At 42.3% G+C, this 23,571-nt stretch overlaps 1 protein-coding gene across 6 annotated transcripts in view; it reads right to left on the bottom strand.

Moving 5' to 3' along the window:
- The window catches only part of KIF13A (kinesin family member 13A), a 758,668-nt gene that overhangs the window by 61,865 nt on the left and 673,232 nt on the right, over positions 1-23,571 (bottom strand). For all 6 annotated transcript variants that reach the window (XM_085607091.1, XM_085607090.1, XM_085607089.1 and 3 more), the window contains 5 exons: positions 22,636-22,728; positions 12,118-12,270; positions 4,037-4,114; positions 2,485-2,532; positions 432-546 (listed from right to left, as the gene is read on the bottom strand). In XM_085607091.1, the coding sequence (XP_085463217.1) occupies positions 432-546; positions 2,485-2,532; positions 4,037-4,114; positions 12,118-12,270; positions 22,636-22,728 (487 nt within the window). The remainder of the gene's footprint in view (positions 1-431; positions 547-2,484; positions 2,533-4,036; positions 4,115-12,117; positions 12,271-22,635; positions 22,729-23,571) is intronic.

Genomic DNA, 23,571 nt, shown 5'->3' on the forward strand with positions numbered 1-23,571 from the left:
CTTTGTAGGAAATATGTGAAAAAATCTGAAAAATTATACAAAGATAAACTAAAAAATGACTAAACGGAACCTCAATCAGTTTCTGTTTCTACTGAAACTCGCTGTTGAAATATACTGATTAGATACCACTTTTCTTTCAGTGAATATAATAATATAGTATCCCTTGAAATAGCAGGAGCAGAATAACCTTTCCACAAACTGATTTGTTGGTGCTGCACCAAATTCAACCAGAAGCACAAGCTGGTTAGATCTACTTGTTTCATATGACTCAAAGAAAATAGTAGTGAAGACAGCATCAGGCAGCCCCAAGACACGTATGCTCCACTGGGTTATGGTTAAATCTGATTGATTTGGATGAAGCATCAAACCTATACTCAGGAAAGATAAAATGAGTAAACAGATTAACAATGATGATGGGAAATGTATCTCACCACCGCCGCTGTCTTTATTCCTTCTCGGTGACTCCCTGGGTAAGGTGCCATAGCAAGATACATCCTGGTAACTGGAGGAACAGTCAGACATCTCAAGATGGCCTTCTGACCATCCCTGCAAAACAAAATGACATTCTTCAGCATTAGATAAGTATTAGGGATGTAGGGCAGTAAGCATTTACATGGCAAACACGTTTTCATAATAACGATTTTTAGTTATTATTAAAATTATTTCCAAGATAGGCACCTATTGTGTGTTTTTGTCTCGGTTATATGTTAATAATTTTGTAAAGTGCACCAATTGCCCTCAAGGGTGTCCTGGAGCTAAAATAGAAGAGAGCAAAGTAGAGCTCATAAGTTTTCTTGATATAATCTGTGCATGGGAGGTACATGAAGGAGATAGGAAGCACTGGTGCAGAGTAAGACAGAGAGTGACATCCTAGTCTATATTTCTTTATGCGAAGAACCATGAACACACTGATCATCAAGGAACTCAGACCGTGAGACGGTTTGCAGATTTGGAATTTGTGCTTTAGGAGGAATCTGGAGCTCAAAATTGCACTTTGAACCATGCACAGAGATTTAAACTGTGCACACATTTTGATGCCGAGCCAATGAAACTGGCTTAGAGCAGCTGAACTGTAAAAAGTGTGGGGACATTAAGGACAGATTACAGAGCAGATTTTTGTAACCTGTAGACGTTAAGAGGCCTAGGCACAGAGCATTTCTGTAATCTAGGCAACAAACAATGAGAGAGAGTGAACCACCATAGCTAAAATAGAGAGCAGGGGAAAAATTTTCCTCAATATACTCAAAAGAATGAAAGAACGAAACAGTCTGTGATCGAACTGTTTGGAAAAAGGCAGACTGAAGTCAATGTTGAAGACTACATTTTTTTAGGATTCAACCGCCATTGGAAAAAGACCTCATCTCTTTTCTACCAAGAGGCATCCCAGTTGAAAGGTTGCTGATCAAACAGAACTTCCTCAGTATTGTCACTATTAAGTTTCAGGCAGTTTTCCCTCATACAATTGGCCACCATCCTCATGCAGGAGCAAATGTTAGCTCATGTCAATACTGGCTCCTTCAAGATAGTAATGATTATCTGGGTGTCATCAGCATATGATACTATGTCAAGACCAAAGATCGCACTAATATGGCGAAAGGGGTGACACTGATGTTAAGTAATTGAGGCTTAGTGATGATCCCTGATGGACGCCACGGTTAAGAATGAGTTCTGAAGGAGAGAAATTAATGTATAATTTTGAGGGCCTGATTCCAGACGCCTAACCAAAACAGTTGATTAAGAAAGATGGAGTAGGAACTGTATCAAAAGCTGCGGATTAATCTAAATAAGAGCCGCCAACCCATAATGGTGAAGAAGTCTGAGATAGTCTGTGACAGATGCTGGGCGGCTTCTGTGCTATGACAAAGATGAAAGCCTAAAGAGTTCAGCAAATTATTGTTTCCCAAATATAGTGAAAGCAGTTTGTTTTAAGGCCTTTCAAAGGAATATGGATGGAAATGGCAGAAGAGAATTGGGTAAAAGTCCCTCACAGTGGAGCGATCGGCTGAAGGGCTGTCAACTTAAGTGATCAATCTATCACCAGAAACAGTTTCCCAAAATACTAACACACATTCAACACATATTTGCACAGGGTAAATAATTAATGCAGTGAACAGCCCAGCTCTAAGTGCTCTCTCAAATACACAACTACATTCCTCAGTGTTTCAAACATTAATAAAATTGTTGAGGCACTTAAGCCTCAAATCAATCATCATTTATTGGTAGCTATGTATGTATACACAATGCAACTTGCAGTTGCTTTTTCCAGGGTGCAAAATATCTATTGCACAAATAATGTGATATATTATTATCTATCTTTGTTTTTAGCACAGTTCATTTGCACTAATTTTTTATGTCAAGATTTTGTACAATGCACAAGTTCTGGAATAATGTTTAACTTATATATATATTTTTAATCAGTTCTCCATCATAAAAGTAATTAAACATGGCACAAATAATTAAGTAGGTTAATAGTAAAATCCATACCTTTTCATCATCTTCACAGCCGGAAAGATCTAATCGACTGGAGGATACCTTGAAAGCACAAAAAGAGAGACAGGGGTTAAGATTAAACAAATCTTAATTTATTTTTCCAAAAACGAAATAGAAGATTTAGACTGGTAAAACCAGCAACTCTCTCTTCATACTTCACAATGCTCCCTCTTCCGTAGGTGCTCAAGGTGTTACACATAACAAAATTACATTTAGCCCACTATACAATTAAGTTCAGAGATTCAGGGTAGTAGATAGCTGTGAAGTTCAATTTTTTTTTTCTTCTTCTAGAATCTGGAGGCAAGTATTGTGTAAGGATCAGGAGTGTTCTAGGACAGTAAGATACCTGAAAACCGCGGCAAAGGAGCCTAACACCACACACCAGTAAACACTGTATTCCTTCTCTCTGCCAGCTTTGTCATAAGCTATTTTTCGAAGGCCAGCTCTGACCATTGCCTATGGTACCAATGGCACCACTCCAGTCCCGCTGGAGGGTCAAGCCAATGCCCATCTCGCTAGGAAAGCTTTGTTAGCCATTAGAAGTCACAATAGCACAAGCCTCTCCATAACTCTCTTGGATCTCCATTTCATATCGGGCATCCAGCCTGCAATGTCTGCAGTGCCATCAGAGGTACTACAATGCCAGTGATGTCTTGTATATCTTTCAAAACTAGAGCACAGTAATCTTTGTGTTTGAGGCAATGGCTCGCTCTCAAAATCTGCCAACTATGATCGTGAATAACAGAAGGGCTAATGCTATCAGCACTGAAGCAAGAAGAGAGGGGTCCCACGACCAAGGGGAAAGGTCACCTTCCCAGACTAACAAGTCAAAAAACTTCCCCATGGGAACTCAGTACTTCACAATCATACGTACATAAGATCATTCAGTAATTCACCCCTATCGTGATTAGTCAACACTCAGTATTCCCTCAAGTCCAAACACAATTTTGTACCACACATGCCTTAGATTGCGAAGAGCTATAATACCACATGTACTAAAAACACATTTAAATGCTTTATCAATCAGAGGTTACAGAACACAGAACATCAGCTGACCCTTGTATATGCTTTTCTAATTTAACATTGTCTGCATACACTTTATTACAGCCTTAATACCAGTTAGGATGTGTGGGTAACTACACCCATGGCTGACAATTGTAAGCTCAATTTATTCAACTATTGCAGTCTATGAATCATCCTCTAATTCAACAGAACATCCATACTCTATCGTTTTCACATCCTGATAATTTGAAAGTAGATAAATACTGTAACTCTCCTGGAGGATTGGGATGAGTAAAGGACAGCATGGAGGTGACAAGTTGGGCGAAGGTGACTGGGACGTGGCATCGCTTTGAGAATGTTGGGCACCTATGATAAACTATGACAGGGTTCGGAACGTGGTCAGAAAACCTAAGAATGATGCCAATAAGCAGCAAGAAGGGCAAAATTGCTAAGTGGGTGAAACCATGTTCTTCCCTATGAAACATTCACAATTAATATTTACATACAAGATAAAGTCTTTCACTGGTGATTGAAACTGGCTTACGTGTTGGACATTTGGAGTGCTGATGCTTCTTCTTATATGTCGGACCTTGGCAGACAAAGCTTCTTTGACAGTGACAGCCTGGAGAAAGGGTGAAAATACTTTCTATTTTAAATAGTGAGTATGCAGATAGCAGTAGAGCTTGATACTATTTTACAGAACCTTACTTTATACCTGGTAACACGCAAACTGCAAATAATGATCCAGCCCGCAATGAATCAATGTTTTCCAACATTCACATATCACCAAGTAGGGTAAACAGTAACACTTGATCTCTGATCTCTGCATAATAGCATGTGCAGCTCAGCTCACAGCCCTATGATGGGGAACACTATTCATCATAAAAACAACATAATATAAACATAGAACATTTAATCAGTGCGCATATGCACTTGGTGAATAGTCCACTCTTTAGAAGCCATGTTCATGCCATTATGAGTGCCCAGGGCAAATTGCAGTTCACCAAGTCAGGAAAAGGGAGAGTGTTTTGAGTGAATACTTAGGAAGGACTACTATAAGGAGATCTTTGGCTATGTTCAAACATTCTTTCAATATCTATATTAATTTAACAGAATGGCAGGCCATACCTGAATGGAAAGTGGCACTCCTGAACAAACCATTTGGTCATGAACCATTGCATCACCTCTTGATCAAACATGGAGAATTGGGTACCTAGGGGGCAGCATTACCAGAACTAAGAAAGCTAGACCTAGTTGCAACTCAGCTGATCGCATAAGAAGAGGCACATGCAGTGCCTAATTTGATCCAGTGGTTGCAGACACTTATTTTTGGGGATCAAGATTTATTTTTCTTCATCAGGCTTTGACCCAGAACAAGAGTGAGAAAAAACACAAAAGTGGAAAAGAAGGAGAACGACAGAAAAACAGCGAGAAAAAGAATGCAGGGATGAAAAGGAACCTACAAGGCTAACAACTGGGGGAAGAAAGTGTCTGGTGGTGGATGAAAAAGGCACAAGGTGGAATCAAAATGGAGGCATAGCTTGCAGGGCCAAGATGGCAGACGCACTCTATAGAGGCTCAACACACCTACCCCGTTATCCATCACCAATCCTAATTACCGTCAGGCATCAGGCACCCTCACCTACCCTACTCTACTCCCTTAGTTGTTCTGCAGCGGCGGATACTTCCACCGAGGCATTTGGTGTCACGGGGTGGGAGTTTCAACAAGGGCCTGGTTGCACCCGGTGCCTGCGTGGTGTCGCACCGGAGGCGGCTGCTGCATTTAGACCTCCTGTTGACGTGGCAGCATGCTGGCCTGTGATCCTCTGCCATTCCCTGCCCAGCTGGAGGAGTGCCCCCTGGACTGTGCGACTCAGCGGCCTGCCGGAGTGAATTGAGGTGGCGGTGCTGCTGTGGTGCACCTCTCAATACTATTGGAGAGCAGAGGCTCCTGCCATCGATATACATGTAGCCGGTACTCACAGCGGATGCATGAGGGGGCACTGGCCGTGCCCGCTGTCATTATCACAGCGACAAAACACAGGTGAGCTGGATTAACTGCTGTGCTGTCACACCTCTGCTTCCCCTTCCGCATGTGGTGGCTGAAAGGAGCCCGGAGGTCTCATCGGGCCTAGGCTCAGCGGTGGACGGGCCTTATTGCGCGCTGCACTGTGTGGCTTGAGGCTCCGATCCTGGTGCTTGTGACCTTGCTGCACCTCAGATTGGGAACCATTGCTTAAAAAGTCAAAGTACAAACACTGCGCTATAGCCACGGTATCTGTGAGGCTGGTGGCGTGGGCACTGTTGGGGCTCGGAGGTCTTGTCAGGGCTAGGCCCCATCGCCAGCGCAGCGGATGCGCACACAGGACCTGTCCTGCTATAATCATCCATCCTCCCCGCTGCCACACTACATCTGCTGCTGATCGCGCAAGACCTGGTGGGGCCCCGAGGTTAGATTGGGCCTTGGCCCCACTGCCAGTGTCGGTGCAGTCTCCCAGGAGAGGTGCCTGATTGGGGGTGTGTGCACAGGGCTTCTCCTGTTGGGCTGGCCTCTCCTCACATACGCGTAGCGCTAGTGTTGAGGGCGGTAGGGTCCAGGGGCCAGAACAGGTCTTGTTCCTGCCGCAACTTCCACGTAGGCCTGGGCAGCTCCTTTTGAGACTAGCGTTACACCCTGTGGTTGTGCCCCACTGGACACTGGCCTGTCACTGATACATTCCTCTCCTTGTTGTGCTACGGATAATGGGTGTCTAGGAGACAAAGTGGGCCCTGGCCTGGCAGCAACAAGCACCACCTGTTCCCGGCATGAGCTGTTCAGCACCAGGAATCAGGACACTCTGCAACGATTTATGCCCTACCTGGATTCATTCACCAATATCAGTGCGCCTTGCTGATCCCTTGCATTAACACATTACCCTTATATGCACTGCCCTTTGCAACACCATGTTTCCTATTCCCATCCGGGCACTTGTTGAAGGTACTGTGGCATGGGACCTTATGTTCCTCTGCACTGATGGGACTCTCCATGTCGCTTAAACACTGCAATAACTTTCATCCCTTCTGCGACATTGCGTGACCCTAGCTCCAAAGCCATATTACGCTCTCTCCTTAAGATGTGGGGATATGTCTGTTCACTATACGCCTGCTAAGCCAACTCTTCAATATTAAGCCATCACTTTGAAGCAGCACCTGATCAATAAACTGGCACAGATGGTTGTTGAAGGCGCTGGGTACAGCAGGCACCTGCGCTCTGGTTGCTCTGGTATACCTCCTCTAGTCCCTGCTAAAGGATATGATGAATACGTTTTGCTGCCAAGGTGGTAATAGGCACTGCACCTGAAGTATTACGCTACACACCACAGGACTGGTACAAGCCGCACTTGCCTCTTTAGCCCTCTCTAATTCACACAATGGTGCTGCACATTCTGTCACCAACAACAACCTCCTTGTTGTGATACACACCACCGCTTCTCCGTGACTATGGTGAATCATTTGCATTGCAGAAACTTGTGGCAACTCCTGCCCACCCGCCCCCTCCAGTGGCATAGAGCGTTGCGGCCTGCTTTAGCCGACCAGGCCTGTGCATGAGGCCTAGTTCATCTGGAGGTTCCCCTCGTCCCCCACACAGTAACCTGGATACAATACTTGGGCCACTGGGCCAAACCTGTGCACAGAGTCACTGAGGTGGCCGCATAAGACCTATCAGTTATCCGTCAACAAGGCCTCTATGCTGTGGGGCCTAGTGGTGTGGGGTTCCAGGCCGCGCAGCGCTACTCGTGATGGGTCACTCCGGTGTTGCCAAGCGGGCCCATCTGGAACACAGCTTAGAGGTGGAGACACGCGATTACCGAGCCCTCACACCTGTAAATGACTTGCTGTCCCAACGGCGCAGACTACCAGATGCCGGGGGCTGTTCATGGGGCAGTGCGACATCATTCTTCCTGGCAGGTGCAAGCGGTCCCCACTATACGCTGCTCCCTACGTTCATTTACTGACATGGTTACCTGGTAACTCCTTGGGCTGCTTGCGCTGCAGCGCCCTGCAACACACAAAGGTGCATTGAAGTGGGCCCTTCCTGGTGACTCCTGTGCGAGGAGTCTGGAGCCTTTGGCAGCCACATCACTGGCGCCATTTCTTAGTGTGGCCAGAACCCTGGTGAATCTCACACTTAGTACAGTTGCCACTGTTGCTGGCCTTTGGGGCAGACCACTGGCCCCTGAGCAAGGGGCTCTCGGCATGGCCCACTTGACTGCAGATGTAGTCTATGTGTAGTAAATTCACCTGCTTCTGTGCATAGGAGGAGGTGCTTTTGTCCGTAATCGAGAGTCATAGAAGGAAACAGTATGAAGAAAGTTGTGGATCAAACACACAATTAGTTTATGGATCCTTCTTTTCAGGACACCTGGGACCGTATTATTAAAGGGCCCAGGGGCACAATGGTTTGTGCACCCAGTTTTTGTGCCGCTGGGGCACTATGATATTACATAAGAAGCCACAGACGCTTATGCAGATTGCACTGGCACACATGTAGTGCAAACACAAGACAGCGTTACCTCATTTTCATCGAGTAGTGGTCCCATGCAAATGAGGAAATGCTATGTCGGAATCCGCCAAGTATTATAGACGTGGGCACAGCTGCGAAAATGCCATTAGACAGCGCAGAGACTGTGCACTCACATAGAGGTGGTGCAGTCAAGGGCGCACCTTGGAAAGGAGGAACAGGGATCCTATGGACGCCCCAGGTTTCACTCTGCAGGCGGGTGAACTCACAGCACCTTCCTGCAGGCTATTGACAGCATATTTATTGTGAGAGGGACCAGCACAGACCCAATTAAATGTTCCCCTTGGCGCATACCAGGGCAATGCGCTTTTTTGTGATACGAGTCCTGGAAAAATTACCATTTTGCCTACAATAAACAGACTTAAGACAAAATGCATACTCTGAAGAAGGCATCTAGAGCTGGAAGGTGCAATTTGCGCTCCTAGCAGCATCTGCAGGTGAACTTGAAGCATGTTCTCTGCAATTTAAGTACTTGGCCTGAATCACCCGAAATGAGGGGAAGATACAACTTACACTCACACTCTGCCTCACAGTGTACTAGACATATAATTTGTTAGGGAAACAAGGATTTTCTTAGAAACCCAATGCTAGCACTGCTGAATGCTGGGAGTGAAGATTAACAAGGCGGCCTAGTGTGGATTCTACCTCCTGTCACTTTCTTCCACCACCATGCAGTGGCAGTCTTTTTATTTCACTCTTGCAGATCCCTTTTATCTCTAATTTCTCCTTTTCTCACTGGTTTGCAATCCTCCTCTTTCTCCTTCCCTTTCCTCTTTTTTTCCCTGGGTCAAAGTTTGATGATGAAAATCAAGTCCTGGTCTTTATAAATGAGTGCCACTGGCCACCACCTGCAACTGCTGGTGTACGTAAGCAATGAATGTACTACAAGTATTCATGACTTCAGTAGATTTAAGGTCTGAATGGCAGAAGAAACAATCCAACTTCCTAGAGCTGCAGCTGATGATGTCAAAGGCTACCCTGTTTGCAAAGGGATCCTTTATACAATAGTAACCTTGCAAGGGCTACATCAGTTACAATGATTGCCTCTGGATGCGACTGATTGAAAAGTCTCTGTTGCTACTCAAGAAAACAGGGACAGTATTGTCCGTCTCCAAGCTTGTTTCCATTTATGATCCAGACATTAATTTAGGGAAAGATAAACAGAGAAGACTACTTTGTCACTTTACAGTGACATTTTGACACATATGAAGATTAAATCCCACAGCACATCACAACTACACTGCCACTCCACCAAGCACTTGCTTACATGACAAGGGTGACAGTAGTAGGGAAGGAGTTTGTACGAGATGCTTTCATCGGACATGATCCTTAATCTGACCGACCTGCATTCTGCAGCTTGTATAAGGAGTACTACTTTGAAGAAACAAACTTTGTCAGGTCAAGACAGCAGGTGGACTGCAATAGCTGCAAGGAACCAATTACAGTAGCACACTGAGAACAGGTCCAGAAAGCGAGGACCTGTATCTCCTGCTTTCTATGCAACATCTTTGCTAATGGTGCACCAGGAGCGTACTGTAGAGAAACCATATTGTTGTCCTTTTCAATGAACAAAAAATGGGTCACGTACTTCAGGCGGAAGCTTTTACTTGTTCGATCATTAATGCCGATACCTTTTTCTTTATACTGCATTACCAACAAGTAAGGCTATTACCTTACTCCTGTAGTTGTCCCTTGGTCTACTTACCGCTTGCCCCCTTTACCATTCAGTTGAAACTATATATAAAATAAAGAAACAACAAACTGAATTGTTTCCCTTTTTGGGAAATAAGATTTGGGATTTCTGCTGTGTAACATTCTAACTGGTACTTCATATTGGACACTAAACACCCAAATAGATGTTTATGGGACACAATGTGGGTATTGGATATTATGGCAGATATTTACAAATTGGTGCTCATCTCCCTATGCTGACATTTTTGCTAATAATAAGTTCCATTATTGAATGTTTCCTTTTAGCAAATAGGTTTCTTAGCAAGGGATTGCTTTTGTAATGTATTATGCAGACTAAATTTATACTGGTTTCTCTCTACTCCGTTTATATAGACATCTGTGATCACAAAATGTATCCTAACTGAATGCTATTGATCACAATGCAGACCTGAACAAGCGAGGATGACAACGAAATGTGTTGTCTGGAAACACCGAACGTCAAAGGCTGTATATTGTGACAGCCAAACCACAAATTATACCCTGTACTAAAAAAAATACTTTTCTAATGATGGAATATGAGCCAATGTATTCTGGCAGAAGAGTCTTTTAAAGTTTTGTAAAAATGTAAAAATAAGAAAATAAATTATTTGGGATGTATACATTTTAGACATGATTATACTCAGAGTGTAATGCCCTCCCTGAAAAAATTGTACTATGACATTTTCCTCTGTTCGACTGATCTGCGTTTTGCAGTCTGAGCACTGCTTTAAAGAAACACACTTTGCAACGTGAAGACAGCAGGTGGACTGCAAAAGCAGCAAGGAACCAATTACAGTAGCACGCTGATCACTTGTCTAGAATACGAGAACCCATGTCTCCAGCCCTCTCTACAATATCTTTTCTAATGGTGTCCAATCAGTGTACTGTGGAGAAATAGTATTGTTGTAGTTTTCAATGAACAAAAAGTGTGTCAAGCACTTCCCCCTTCTTTTTGAATGCTTCTCTTTGTGCATGCTGGAAAGCACTACCTGCTGATTTCAGCTGGAGTTGGCTGCAGACAATGATGCAGCAGATTGATAGCAGGTGGTGATGAATAAAAAAGATTTTTGTAGCTTAATTGAAGGCAAGGGGAAGTGGGGCTCTGTATATTATAATAAGGAACAACTCATTGTCAATAAGAAGAGAACAGGAAGCAGACAGTGGCTAGGAGCTATATTCATTAGATGTGGCTAGAGTGATCTACTGAAAAGAGACACCCTTGAGTTGATGGCTGACTCGAGAACTTTTTTGTCTGACTCAATATCAGAATGGATAGCTGAAGTTTATCATCCCCGTGCAAAATACCCTACTTTTTCAGGGACAAAAACCACAGACCAACATGCCAGCAGGCGACAACTTTTCTTGCCTTGGCTCTTGATGTTGCGGTACTATCTCTGCAAGTCAGCCTAGAGTTGTTTCAGGGACACTTCTTGCTCCAACAATGCGCTTGACCTCAGTCAGCAGCCAAGTAGAATCTCCATGGCTTGATCAAAGTTAACTTGCTAAAATAAAATAAAACCTAGCGTTCGACCTACATTAACAATTGCTCTTGGCCTAGAATGCATCTTTCAGTATGGAACAATATACACTGAAATGGCGATTAACTGATGAAAAGGCGATTGATACAAGTCAGGAATCTGCTCACAAGCAGGGAGAGAGACAGGAGCCGTACATTCAAAATCTCCTTTTGTTTCCCAGTGCTTCAGACATATCCCGATTTGGCCAAGCAACAAGAATCTATAGTGGTAGGGCAAAATTGATTTTAAAACTGATATGCACCGACACAGAATGATGAAACGTGGAGTATGAAAAAGATTGATTTTACAACATTAGGCAGTGTTGTGCCGTGTGAGATAACCATACCCCCACTTAGTTACTCAGGACGTCCACAATATACATTAAAGAGGGTTTTGATATGGCTTTATTGTAGTGAATCACAATCAGGTGCTATAGACTTATCGTAAAACAATTCAGTTTTCTCTTTACATGTATATTATAAGATGAACACCATTCTGTGTCATGGCTGCTCAATAAACCAACCAGATGCTGCAGTCTTAACAGCAATAGTGGATGCTCTACGTTATCTATAGGTGCCAGCAGGTGTGACAGCAGCAGAGCTGCCAATTGCCCCATTGATACAATATGGTAGGTTTTCACTAAAATCCCTTAGAAAGGTTTCCAACATGTACTCCAGACCATAAGCACAATGACTGGCTTCCAGTGCGCAAAAATGTATAATTAACCTTGTTAACAACCTTACAGTTTTATGTGTAAAAGCACATCAGGGATGCCCTAACATGTTAAAGCTTTACTTATTCAGCACATGAGACGGTATTTGGATGCATACTACTTGCCTGCCTCAGTCGTTCAAGACTCAGAATGTTCTCCACCTGCAGTACACCACGTGTATATTTCTCAATGTAGGTTTCTCCATCTGTTGTGCCTTCATATTCACTACGAGCAGCCATCAGAGCCAGTGTTTCCCGATCTTCTGTCTCTTCAGTAGCCTAAGTAGGTGACAAATGTAGAAATAAAACATAAGGTATTGTACACAATTACCTTTCTGCAAAGGAGGCCCGACCTTGCTCTGCGGCACAGCAGATGTGTCTATAACCTTGTCTCTTTTGCGTGGTGGCTCAACCTTCGTTTTGAGTGGACATTTCATGTGAATTATTTCAGCCTCCCTAGGAGGACACCCTGTCAGAAGACATTAGACCGTTGCCATATTTGATCACTTTTCACAAGATTTTAAAGATAAGAAACATATATTCAAAAAAGCTCAGTTGAAACACCAATTTAACCTGAATTCCTTGACTCGACTCCTCCACACATTCTTTCTCCTGTTAAGGTATTTCCAATCTTAATCCTAAAGCACCTCAATTCCTCTTGGTACATGCATCTTCAAAAATATTTTAATAAATAAATTCCATAAATGAAAAAATTATGCACCTTCAGTAACACTAGTTCTACAAAAACTTGGTGATTTTTAGGTCGAGCCTGGGCAACACATGCGCTGCTCTGCGAGGCATGCTGTATTGAGATAGGGTCTTGAAGCTCCGCCCGCATTTTTCATTGGCTTGTGTCATTGCCCACTGTAAACTGTGGCTGTTCATTGGTTAAAAGGCTTGGTAGTCCCTCCTTAGTACCGCTTTGTTTAATTTTGTAACCTCCCATGGCGACACCCCCTGTTACGCGGTGTTTTTGCTCGGTAGGCTTTAATTCCAGCCTCCGAGCACTATTTTCTTAAATAGCTTTGTCCTGACTACTGTTGCAGGCAGGACACTCTCTCTCCTAATGCTTTTTAAAATTTGTATAGTTCGCATTTGCAATGCAATAGGTCTCGCATTTGCAAAAGTTTACGCTATTGGCATTCTAAATGACAATGCCTTTTATTTATCGGTTTTAAAAACAGCACATAAATAAAAGTCATTGTCATTTACAATGCCAATAGCTCAAACTCTCATAAGTGTGAGGCGTTTTGCATTGCAAATGCTTGTTTTCTGCTCCTGTCATGAAAATGTAGATGCTGCACTTCAGGCTGTGATGACTGATTCCCCAAACACTGCATTAAGTTGTCATGGGAATTATTCTTAAAAATAAAAGTTTTAAAATTGTTCAGCTTTTAAACCCTATAACCTTTGTTCTCATTTTGTGAACAAATGTAGAACATTTTTCACCATAGCAAAACAAAATATGGATGACAAACTATTAAACTGGCTGCCAAGAGTCCCGACACCTGAGCACACAAAAGAGAACTGAAGAGACATGAGTGGGGCAGCGCCATTCACGCACCAACGATTTCCAGGAACCACTCATTAACATTAGTACTGCTCACAAATATGGGGATAGTATGGCCAATAACCTTAACCTTTTGGTAACACTGAGAAGTTATACGAAAAAACAAAACTTTTTACCTAATCTCTTCTTTTTACCTTCTTCTTCAGAGTGCTTCCTTCGATTGTTTAAATATGTCTCTACTACTTGCCCACTGAAAAATTGAGTCTCAACTTTCTATAAAAACACTAAGGAGTATATCATTTACCTTTAAACATGACACTTTCACCTCATGTACAATCTACAAAGACTGCCCTTCTTTGTAAGGCCTACTATTGCACGAGAACACTTAAACAGTGCTTAGTTCATATTCTTTAAGACCAATCTGCTGAAATTACTACTATGAAACATCCAATTAAAGAGTCATCTCATAGTATCTCCAGCTCCATCCACTGTTGACTCAGTCCTACATTTGATGTTGACTAAATTTGGTTTGCTGCCTTAGGTCCTCCTCCTCACCTTCTTTTCAATAATGTGTCCTACAGGGTTTTATATAAGAGTTCATTATAGTCTTAATTTAAACAAATCTCCTATGAACCATTTCTGTTTTGGGCTATCTGCCCCTTTCATAGAATACTTCCTCTGAAATCTTCATCTTGGTTCAACTAATTTTGAAAACAATCTTGATCATCAGCCACCAAAGTCATCCTATTTCCTTCATCTGAACGCTCCGAGGGCAAATAAGTTTTTGCTGTAATGTAGAATCATCGCAGGGGCTGTCAGCGTCTGCAATGGTACAACAAGAATCCTGCTGGCCCTTTCATATTTCCGATAAACATGTTTCACCCTGAGCCTAAGCATGGTGAAAACACCATGGTGACTTCAATGCCAGCAAACTTCTAAAAGGATTTTACTGTGAAATACCATTCCCTTGTCACAACATAGTAAAAGGATCGTGGATACATCAAACACATTATGATGGAAAGATGGCTTAGTGGGATGAAGTTCACCGAAGACAACTGCTGCTGATTTGCAGTGTAAACATGAACATCCTGCCCAGAAGCAGAAATGGAAAGATCAAGTCATTCATACTCCTTGGAAAAAGACAGCCAACTGAAAGATCTTCATAACTTTCTTTCTTTTTTAAAGTGTTGATACGAGACTTGCCAAGCTTAAACAAGTATGCTGCAGCACATGCAGAAAATAGTCTAAAGCAGATACAGAAATCATAGAAAACTGGGCCTTGTTACTATATTATTTCTCTGTAATATAGACAGAGGGAAGAGTTTGCTGTGCTTGAAAGAGAGATGAGAATCTACAGAGTTAATACTGACAGTGGAATCAGTAAAGACATGCAGAATTTCTCCCATCAACTTTTGTGTGTTTGGAGTCTCTCTCTCTGGCCTACTTCGTTGGGCAACGGCTCCATGCACATTACTTCAGTGACTAAAGCTAGATTCTTCAAATGGCTTGCTCTGAAACCGATTTTTCTTTTCTTCTCCTTTACACAAAGTCAAATACAATCGCCCAATCCACTAGGACTTCTGTAATCCTAATTATCTTGGGCTGCCTAAGAGGAGCATCCTTAAACTATGGGTCATTTAAAATGAGTGAGGGTCATACTATGGCTCCCATGTTATTTCGATACTGGAGAACAGTACATTGATATTGACACCATTGAACTATGTGTGCTTGATGAAAGGAGGAGAGAAGAAACAAAGAGAACAAACTCTGCAATACAATAGTTGGATTTTTGAGGCACTCCTTTTTGTGTGTGTTTTCTGTTTTAATGTATTTATGGCTTTGGAGTAGTTTGCTCATTAGAGGGTGAGTGCAGACCGCTGTTACCTTCTGTAACTAGCAGCTGTGCAGAACCACTCTTGCTTTGGCATTATTGGAAATCTACCAACATCCTTTTCAGGCAGGGTTGCTGACCAGCAGTGGCCACTACTACTCAAGTTCTGGATTTGTTTGAAAAACTTTTTTTTTTATATTGTTGGCCCCGCTAACTCAACTGACCTGAACTATGTCTTACAATCCTCAGGTTCCACTGAATTTGGAATCAAAATGAGGCGTCACAGTGACATTGAGTCATGTGGTTACCTTCCAATTCAAAGGTCATGTCCCAACATTCTGATATGGTATCAGTATCATCAGCCTAGAAGAACTGCATCCAGATAGCCGCACAATGGTCTATTACATCATCACTTAAGGGGCATCAATTTTCAAAATACAAGTGTTTCCCTATAGGAGCAGAGCAGAAGTATCTTGATCCATGTTTTTTGTTGAGAATACCTTGGGAGTGAACTTTTTTTTTAAATAAGTTTTTATTGACGATCTCGAGTATGTACATTACAGAGACCCAGGTCAGCAATTATTGAACCCTTGCATGCAATTATACAGTGTGAATTCAAATACACATAAGAGACATTGATGTGTCCTTAAGTCCATTGTTGGATGCAGTGCACTGGATTCTGGCTATCGAATAGTGTCCAAGATTGTCTTTTAATGTTAATAACAAAGGCAACAAAAAACAGAAGAGCTTGTTTAGAACAAACTTTCTCCCTCCCAACCAGCGCAGACTCCCCACCTTGTGAAAATGTTTACTCAAAGGCTCCATTTCTCATACCTCCAGAGAGTAGGGGATTCTGTTTGTGCCGATTTACGAACCTCAATTCTCCATAGTGACAGGGAAGGGGGAAGCAGCGATTTCCACCTCATTGCCATTGCCCGTTTTGCCAGCAGTAGAGTGAGCTCAAAGAAGCAGGCCGCCGCTAAAAGGCATTGCTGTGGTGTCTCCAATCAATCTCTTCCAATAGCCCTTCCTACATCTGACAACACCATGTCCAAATAGCTCCTCAATGAGCCACAAGTCCAAAACATGAGGGTCGCATTTGCTAGGCCTGTATACAGCGGGTCACTCATCTGAGACAGAGGGGTATATCCGGTGTAAGCATTAAGAGGTCAAGTAGGCCCTGTGAAAGATGCAGAATGGGAAATATCGGAAGCGGGGATTACAATGTATTTTACTTGGGTAATAATGGGCTTTAATCCATTCTCCATCTTATAGTGATTGACTAAATAGGTCCTCGCATGCATTGTGCAGTGTTGGCAATGCTGCTAGTGGGTTCCTTGCCATGGTATGGTATAATCATGTCACTAGTCACATGCTGTGTCCCATCGGTGTAAGGCATGTAGCAGCAGGTGCTGGGTGGGTTTAGGTCCTCAGGTCTCCCAGTGCTGGTGCAGCGTTGCCCTAAGTGCCCCATAAATTAAGAAGGTTCTAAGGGGGGGATTAAGAAGATCAAAATGTTCTTGAAAGGGCATCAATGCCCCATTGTTGAAAAGGTCATCAAGGGTGGAGATGCAGGCTATCCTCCAGCTGTCCAAGGTGTCACTGGTGGAGGTCTGGTCAATGGGAGTCCCCTTCAGTGGGATGAGTAATGTGATCATTGTACCAGGAAATAGGGTCATGTGATTATTGTTCTGAGAATATCTCTTTTCAGGCACTCATGCGTCGGCCGAAGGAAAAGTGGCTGCTGACATCTAGAGCAACGGGTCAGGGAGCAGTAAGGTATTAAGGCAGCCTAGGCAAATATCCGTTCGGGGAGGCCATCCTCATTTGGGTGATGCCCTGCCAGCAAAAGGGTTATCCATTGATGCCAGGCGGCTAAGTAATACTGCATACAGTTTGGGGCACCCCAAGCCGCAGTGAACGGGTGGAAGCAGCAGGGTACACAGTGCACCCGCTCCTTTATATGAGTGTAAACAAGAGGGCATCTAAATCTCCGAAGGCATGAGCAGGAAGTGCCACGGGGAGGTTAGAAAAGATGTAGAGCAGTCATGGTAGAACCACCATTTTATATAACACGCGAAAGCCAGGCACTGATAACGATAGAGGTATCTAAAAAGTCACCTGGGTTTTTAACCCTGGGAGTGAACTAAAAATACAAAAATTCTAATTTAATGGTTGTGTTATTTAGTCGTTCTAGATTAATAGGCTTTTGGAAATGGGCAACGGAATTGATTTAATGAAATAAGTTTTTGACCCACAAAAAGTAATTAGGCCATGCAGTGTACCCAAAGTCAAAGCGGATGAATGAGTGGATCTTTCAGTAATGTGTTTTTCATATTACTTCCTTAGTTTATCTGCTGAGTGAGGTAGCCAAGATATGTTTCTTTAACTTTATCTATGTGCTCTTTATATTATCCTCCTCTCCGGACCGGACTCCTGTCAGTAGGAGAATACCTTAAAAGTACTGTGCTTCCTATCCTTCTTATTAACTGCATATCTCCTAAGATTTCATGAGTCACAGCATAGATAACTAAGGAAGATAACTAAAGCCGAATTAAACTAACAAAACCAAAAGGAAACAAGCTTTAGCAAAGCAAATAGGTCTGACTTTATAAATGTCGGTGTTGCCACATTTCCCAATGCCAGACCAATTGTTCCTGGGGTATTATAAAGTACATCTAAATTTGAATTGAATTGAATATTGTACTTTTAGAGTGCGCTGCCACCCTCAAGGGAGCATCGTCGCACTAAACACCAGTGAGTATGGCTGTGCAAGCTTAATCAGTCTTGATCAAACCTTGATGAAAAAAAGCATCAGAGAATGAGTGAATAGCATACATCAGCGGGGTTGCAAAAAGCCAGATATTAAGCTGCCTTTTAAAGATTCTTTCAGATTCAATTAATCTTATCTCCTGAGGGAGTAGGTTCCAGGCTCTTGTACCCAGGAAGGTAAAGGATTTACCTCTTCGAGTTTTAAGTATGTACGTGGGTGGTATGAGCAGGTTAGCTTGTGAGGAACTAAGCGGTCCTGAGGTCATATAGTGGGTGACTCTGGAAGTTAAATATTTTGGCCCTAGTCCTCTAAAGGCTCTGAAAAGGAATACGAGAATTTTAAAAATGAACCTTTTATGCATTGGTAGCCAGTGTAGTACTTTTAAGGCTGCTGATCCAGAGGAGCAGCAAGGGAGTTTAATTACCAGCCCGGCCGCAGAGTGTTACTGCCACCTGGAGTTTCTGTTTTGAAGAACCTGAGTACAAGCTAATACAATAGTCCAGCCTAGAAGTTATCAAGGCAAAAGCAACTGTTTATCTAGCCGATAATAGGAGATATTCAAAAAAGAATTTCAGTGCTTTTATAACACTGAAACAAGTTCAGACTACTGCTATAGTTTGTGGGCGAAATGACAGGAGAGCATCACATTTTACACCAAGAATCTTCACAACCTCCACTAAAGGAGTTGGAGAGGAGTAGCATTAGGCCACCATAGTGCTGGGTGAAGGGAGTGGACTTCCAGAGGAGCATAATCTCTGTTTTATTAGTGTTGCACTTGAGATGGGTGGTGTGCACCCACTAAATAACTTCAGTTAAGCAGGTTTTTTTTAATTGGTCTCAGAAACAATAGAACCTTTATCCAAAAACTGAATTTATTGAGCATCATCAGCATAAGATGTAGATTGAATACCAAAGGAGGTGATCAATTAGATCAAAGGGGCTAAATAGATGTTAAATAATGCAGGGCTGAGCGCAGAGCCCTAGGGTACCCCTGATGTGACAGTTTTTTCAGAAGAAAAAAAAGGTCTCTAGCATCATTGTCTGTCTGCGGTCAGAGAGGACGGATTTATTCCAAGCCAGTGCTCGGTGGGAAATCACACAGTCCTTGAGCCTTTGCAGCAGGAGGTCATGGGAGAACTAACAAAATCAGCACTGCATTTTTCCCTGTGTCAAGTGGTAATTTCAACATGTCTGCAACTTCCAACAGGGCTTACTCTGTAGAGTATCTTGGACGGAAACCGGACTGCCTTGAATGGAGGATATTTGCCACCTTTAAAAATACAGTTAGTTGGTCGTTGACCAATGTTTTGGTGATTTTGCTTAGAATCAGAAGTAGTGAGATTGGACTAAGGTTTGAAAGGAGAGTTGGATCTGCTAGCAGCTTTTCTGTAGTGGGTTAACCACTGTTGAATTCCAATCGGGCGGGACTACAGCCATAGCCAGTGAAGCATTCGCAATTTTATTAATCACCGGATTCGCGTAGGCTACAACTGCATGAAGTACACTGGGAGGCAGGCATCATGTGGAGATCCTGATCTGCAGGTTAGAATATCCCGTTGGGACTAAGATATAGTACAGTCTGAAAAGTTGTCAATAATGGTCCTGTCATTTGGTCTACAGCTACAAATGCTGCAAACATACCACAGTTCCTCGGGGGCTAGGCCTACAGCATTAGAGCTTCACGTATACCTTAATAATGAGATATCGGTGCATGGAGAAGAACACAAAATCAGAGGGTTGCTGGAGTCCTATGTGCTACTGATAACAGTACAAAGAGCATTTCAGTACAGAGGCACATCATAAGAGCCCCGTAAGCATCACAATAATGGGACTGATTTAAGCTGTGAAAGTCAAAAATCAGAAAACATGACCAACAGGAAAGCCTGCGAATGTCTCAATACAGAAAATCTTGGCATGGTGAAGAACATGTTTGCCTTTGTATTATCTAATTAATGGAATTAAGATGTAAATTGATAACTTTGTCTAGTCATGATGTGATCGTTTATGTTGTTGCTTGTGTTTCTTCTGAGTACTGCAACTACAAGGAATGATGTGTCAACTGAAGACTATCCCCTCCTCACCACTCCGGTTGACAAATGTCAGCACCACTACCTTGCTTCTCCTGGCACTATCCATTACAGTTGGGTACCTTCACACTTACTTGTGCCAGAAATGCTGCCTCTCTCCCTCCATCTAACATACATACATCTGGCCTTTTGAAGCAGATTTGATACTGACGTGTGGTCTTGCTTGATAAAAAGGCACTCTTGCATCTCACCTTCTTCCACCTCATGAAGTGAAGTACCTAGTCTATGGGTCAGCGAATAACAGCACATTGGAGAGGTTACTACAGGGGATTACTTTGAGTTCTATGTAATTTTTAAGGAAATACAATTGCTTTAAGGCTAGCCCACCCAGCCAATTGCAAGTACTAAAAAATGCTAATAGCAAATGGCTGAAGGGGGCTGACCTCAACCCTATTTATTTTTCTTTTGGAAAACATGTGATTACATTTTCAACAATCATAGAAAATAAGGCTCTGGTCAAATAATCGAACATAACATGCATTCAGCAGGTCGCCCATGAAAAATCTTAGTAAGTGCATTGAGGGTATTATAGCCATCTTTCACACCACATGTGTAATAAGCTCTGTGTAAATACTTCAGCTGTATAGCCCTAAACTGACCTTGGTGGCCGGAATGGGAGGGAGGTTGATACGCAATAGAGGAGGGTGGAGTAATCTATGTAACCTGCATCCCTCATCTGTCAAATGTAAAAGCCACCCCACCTTTTTGCCAAACCACCATTCATCTAAAATAATTAGATGAGATGCCATATAAAGAGCTGATGTATGTGGCTGCTATACCGCCTTGAAAGGTGGATTTCAAACATTTTGCCAAAGCAAACTTTGGGAGACGGCAACTCCAGAGAAAGTTCCTCAATGATGCCTCAACTAGTGTAAAGAAGAGAGGTAGAATGGATGGGTAATTTTGAGATGATATAGTAAATGTGGTAAGACAACCATCTCATCAAACAGCATCCTAGGAGGACAACGGAAGTGCCAACCAAAACCCCAGATCCCTGTCAAGCTGGAGTTGGAGGCTTCTTTTCCCAGGCATTTGTACATCAACTATAATGTATACTCCGAGATATTTAAATCATTCTGTCAGGATCTGTAGGTCCTGTGCCCAGTCTAGTGCAGAGATGGGCAGTCAATGGGGTACACCCAAGAGTGAGTTTTATCAACAGTATGCCATAGAAATCACCCAAAGATCTGTTGTATCTGAAGGACTTGAGATCTTGACCACTGATCTCACCCAGGCACATGAGATCATAGGCATATAGCTCCACTCTGTCTGACACTCTCAGAGCCTACATGACTTCATTAACAAGAGCATTGATTCTCAGACAACTGGCCAGAGGTTCAATTGCTATAGCGAAGCACAATAGAGACAATGGGAAACCCTGACTGATAACCCTCTGCACCAGAAAGATGTCAGACACTGAGTGTCCTATTTTAGCTTGTGCAAATAGGTCGGTGTACATCATTCACACACAGGTGATGAACTAAGGGCCAATGTTCAATTTTGCCAAAAAGGAAAACAGGTAATCCCATCCCACAGAGTTGAAAGCTTTGTGAAAGTCGGCCAGATATATTGCAAAGTCTACTCTCATGCATATATGCATGTGTACATTGGTGTACTGTTAACATGAGGTCACCAACACAGAGCAACAGCTATCTGTAGGCAAGACCTACATCTGATTGCTTTCCGTATACAATGCATTTATGAGATGAACAATATAGTGTGTGATGACTCTGTGTACTTTTGAAATGTGAAATATTGCCTTGTGTATTTTATCTCAGGCTCTCCCACAGGAGGTGGCAGGATGCATCAAAGATTCAAGAACAGGGGGTGGGAGAGCAATACGCCTATGGGTGATGCCAAAGCCCCCTCTATGAATATTTCAAAGGATTGGTAACAATAGGTCATAAAGACAGACCTCAAAGGGAATCCACAAGAAAAGAGCTGCGTTTGAAAGGCATTAATTAAAATCATACGAAAAAGTAATAAAAGACATGCAATACTACATTGCTGTGCAGTACAATGGCAAATTTCAAATACAGTTGGAAAAGCAGTTGGAGTGAAGAAGCCTTCTGCAGGTGGGAGAAGTTAATGAGGTCAAGACATTTTCCAAGTCTTCCTTGCAGGAGTAATGGATAAAACAATGTTTGAAAAACAGGCCATATTCATTTGTTTACAATGACATGGCTAACATGAGTGGTTGGGCAAATGATGGCATATTATGGCTGGGGATTGAAGCAGACATAGGCATTCAAACATTACAAACCTACAGGGGTTAAAACAACAAAAAAGAATATGTACCAGATGGAGGATCTGCATTTTTTGACATTCTAGAGTTCACAGCAACTCTGCATGCTCTAACAATTTGGGGCATGCTGGGGATATTTCATGCATTTAACATGCAATCACACAATTTTCAGATCATTAATCTACAAACAGTCATTACCTTTGGTATGTTGGAAACAATTTCATAGGTCACACCACAGGAATAAAGTATATTCTTTAAAGAAATCCTTCGCTTCAGACTTTGAGTAAAACTCTGCATTGAAATAGACACAATTTGAAATAAACCAAGTTGATTTCAAAACCATTATTTATACATACAGAGCAATGTGTGAATTTACAGCTTCAAATAACCAATATCTTTTAAAGTAATTTTAATGTACTTTTCTCATTTTTTTTTCTTTTTCTAAAAGAGTATGGTATTTACCATAACTACAAATGAGAATATAAGCAATGGCTTCTACCCAGAACCACAACTTTTACTAAGCATATCTGGGCCCAAAATAATATAATCATGAGAAGGCAGTATGCTTAATGAATATAGATCACAGGAAACATGATAGAGTTGAAGAAACCTGTAGGATTTGTAGTTTTCTGTAAATGCTTTGGGTAGGGCTGATTTCTATCCGGGAGCTACCAGTAACCACAAAAAGACAATAGGAGCAAAGCAATTCTCTGACTTCATATTTGACATGGTTACATTTAGGTTTATTTGATGGCATGAAACATATTACTACAATAACAACTAACAGTAGAAGTCAGTTGGGACGTCGTCATAGTACCTCCCCTTAACAGGGTTGTGTATGTTTAGAATCTTTAAACATGAAATTCCACCTTTACCAAGATGGCAGAGACCAGCACTAAGGTATTTCTTTCATAAGGCAAGTATTGAATGTAGACATGGTTAGTTTGGTAAACCAGAAAACAGCACATTCATTTCCACTTTCAAGATCAAGTAAGGTGTGACATGCTGGACAAACACCATGGGTGAGTCCGAAATAAACAGAGCATGAAGCATACCGATAAAGATCACACTGCGAGCAAACAGCAGAACTCTAAAATGTCAACAATTATTCACATAACAATAAAATGTAACATT

Source organism: Triturus cristatus, chromosome 5_2 (genome assembly GCF_964204655.1).
Source record: "Triturus cristatus chromosome 5_2, aTriCri1.1, whole genome shotgun sequence".
Classification (NCBI taxonomy): domain Eukaryota; kingdom Metazoa; phylum Chordata; class Amphibia; order Caudata; family Salamandridae; genus Triturus; species Triturus cristatus.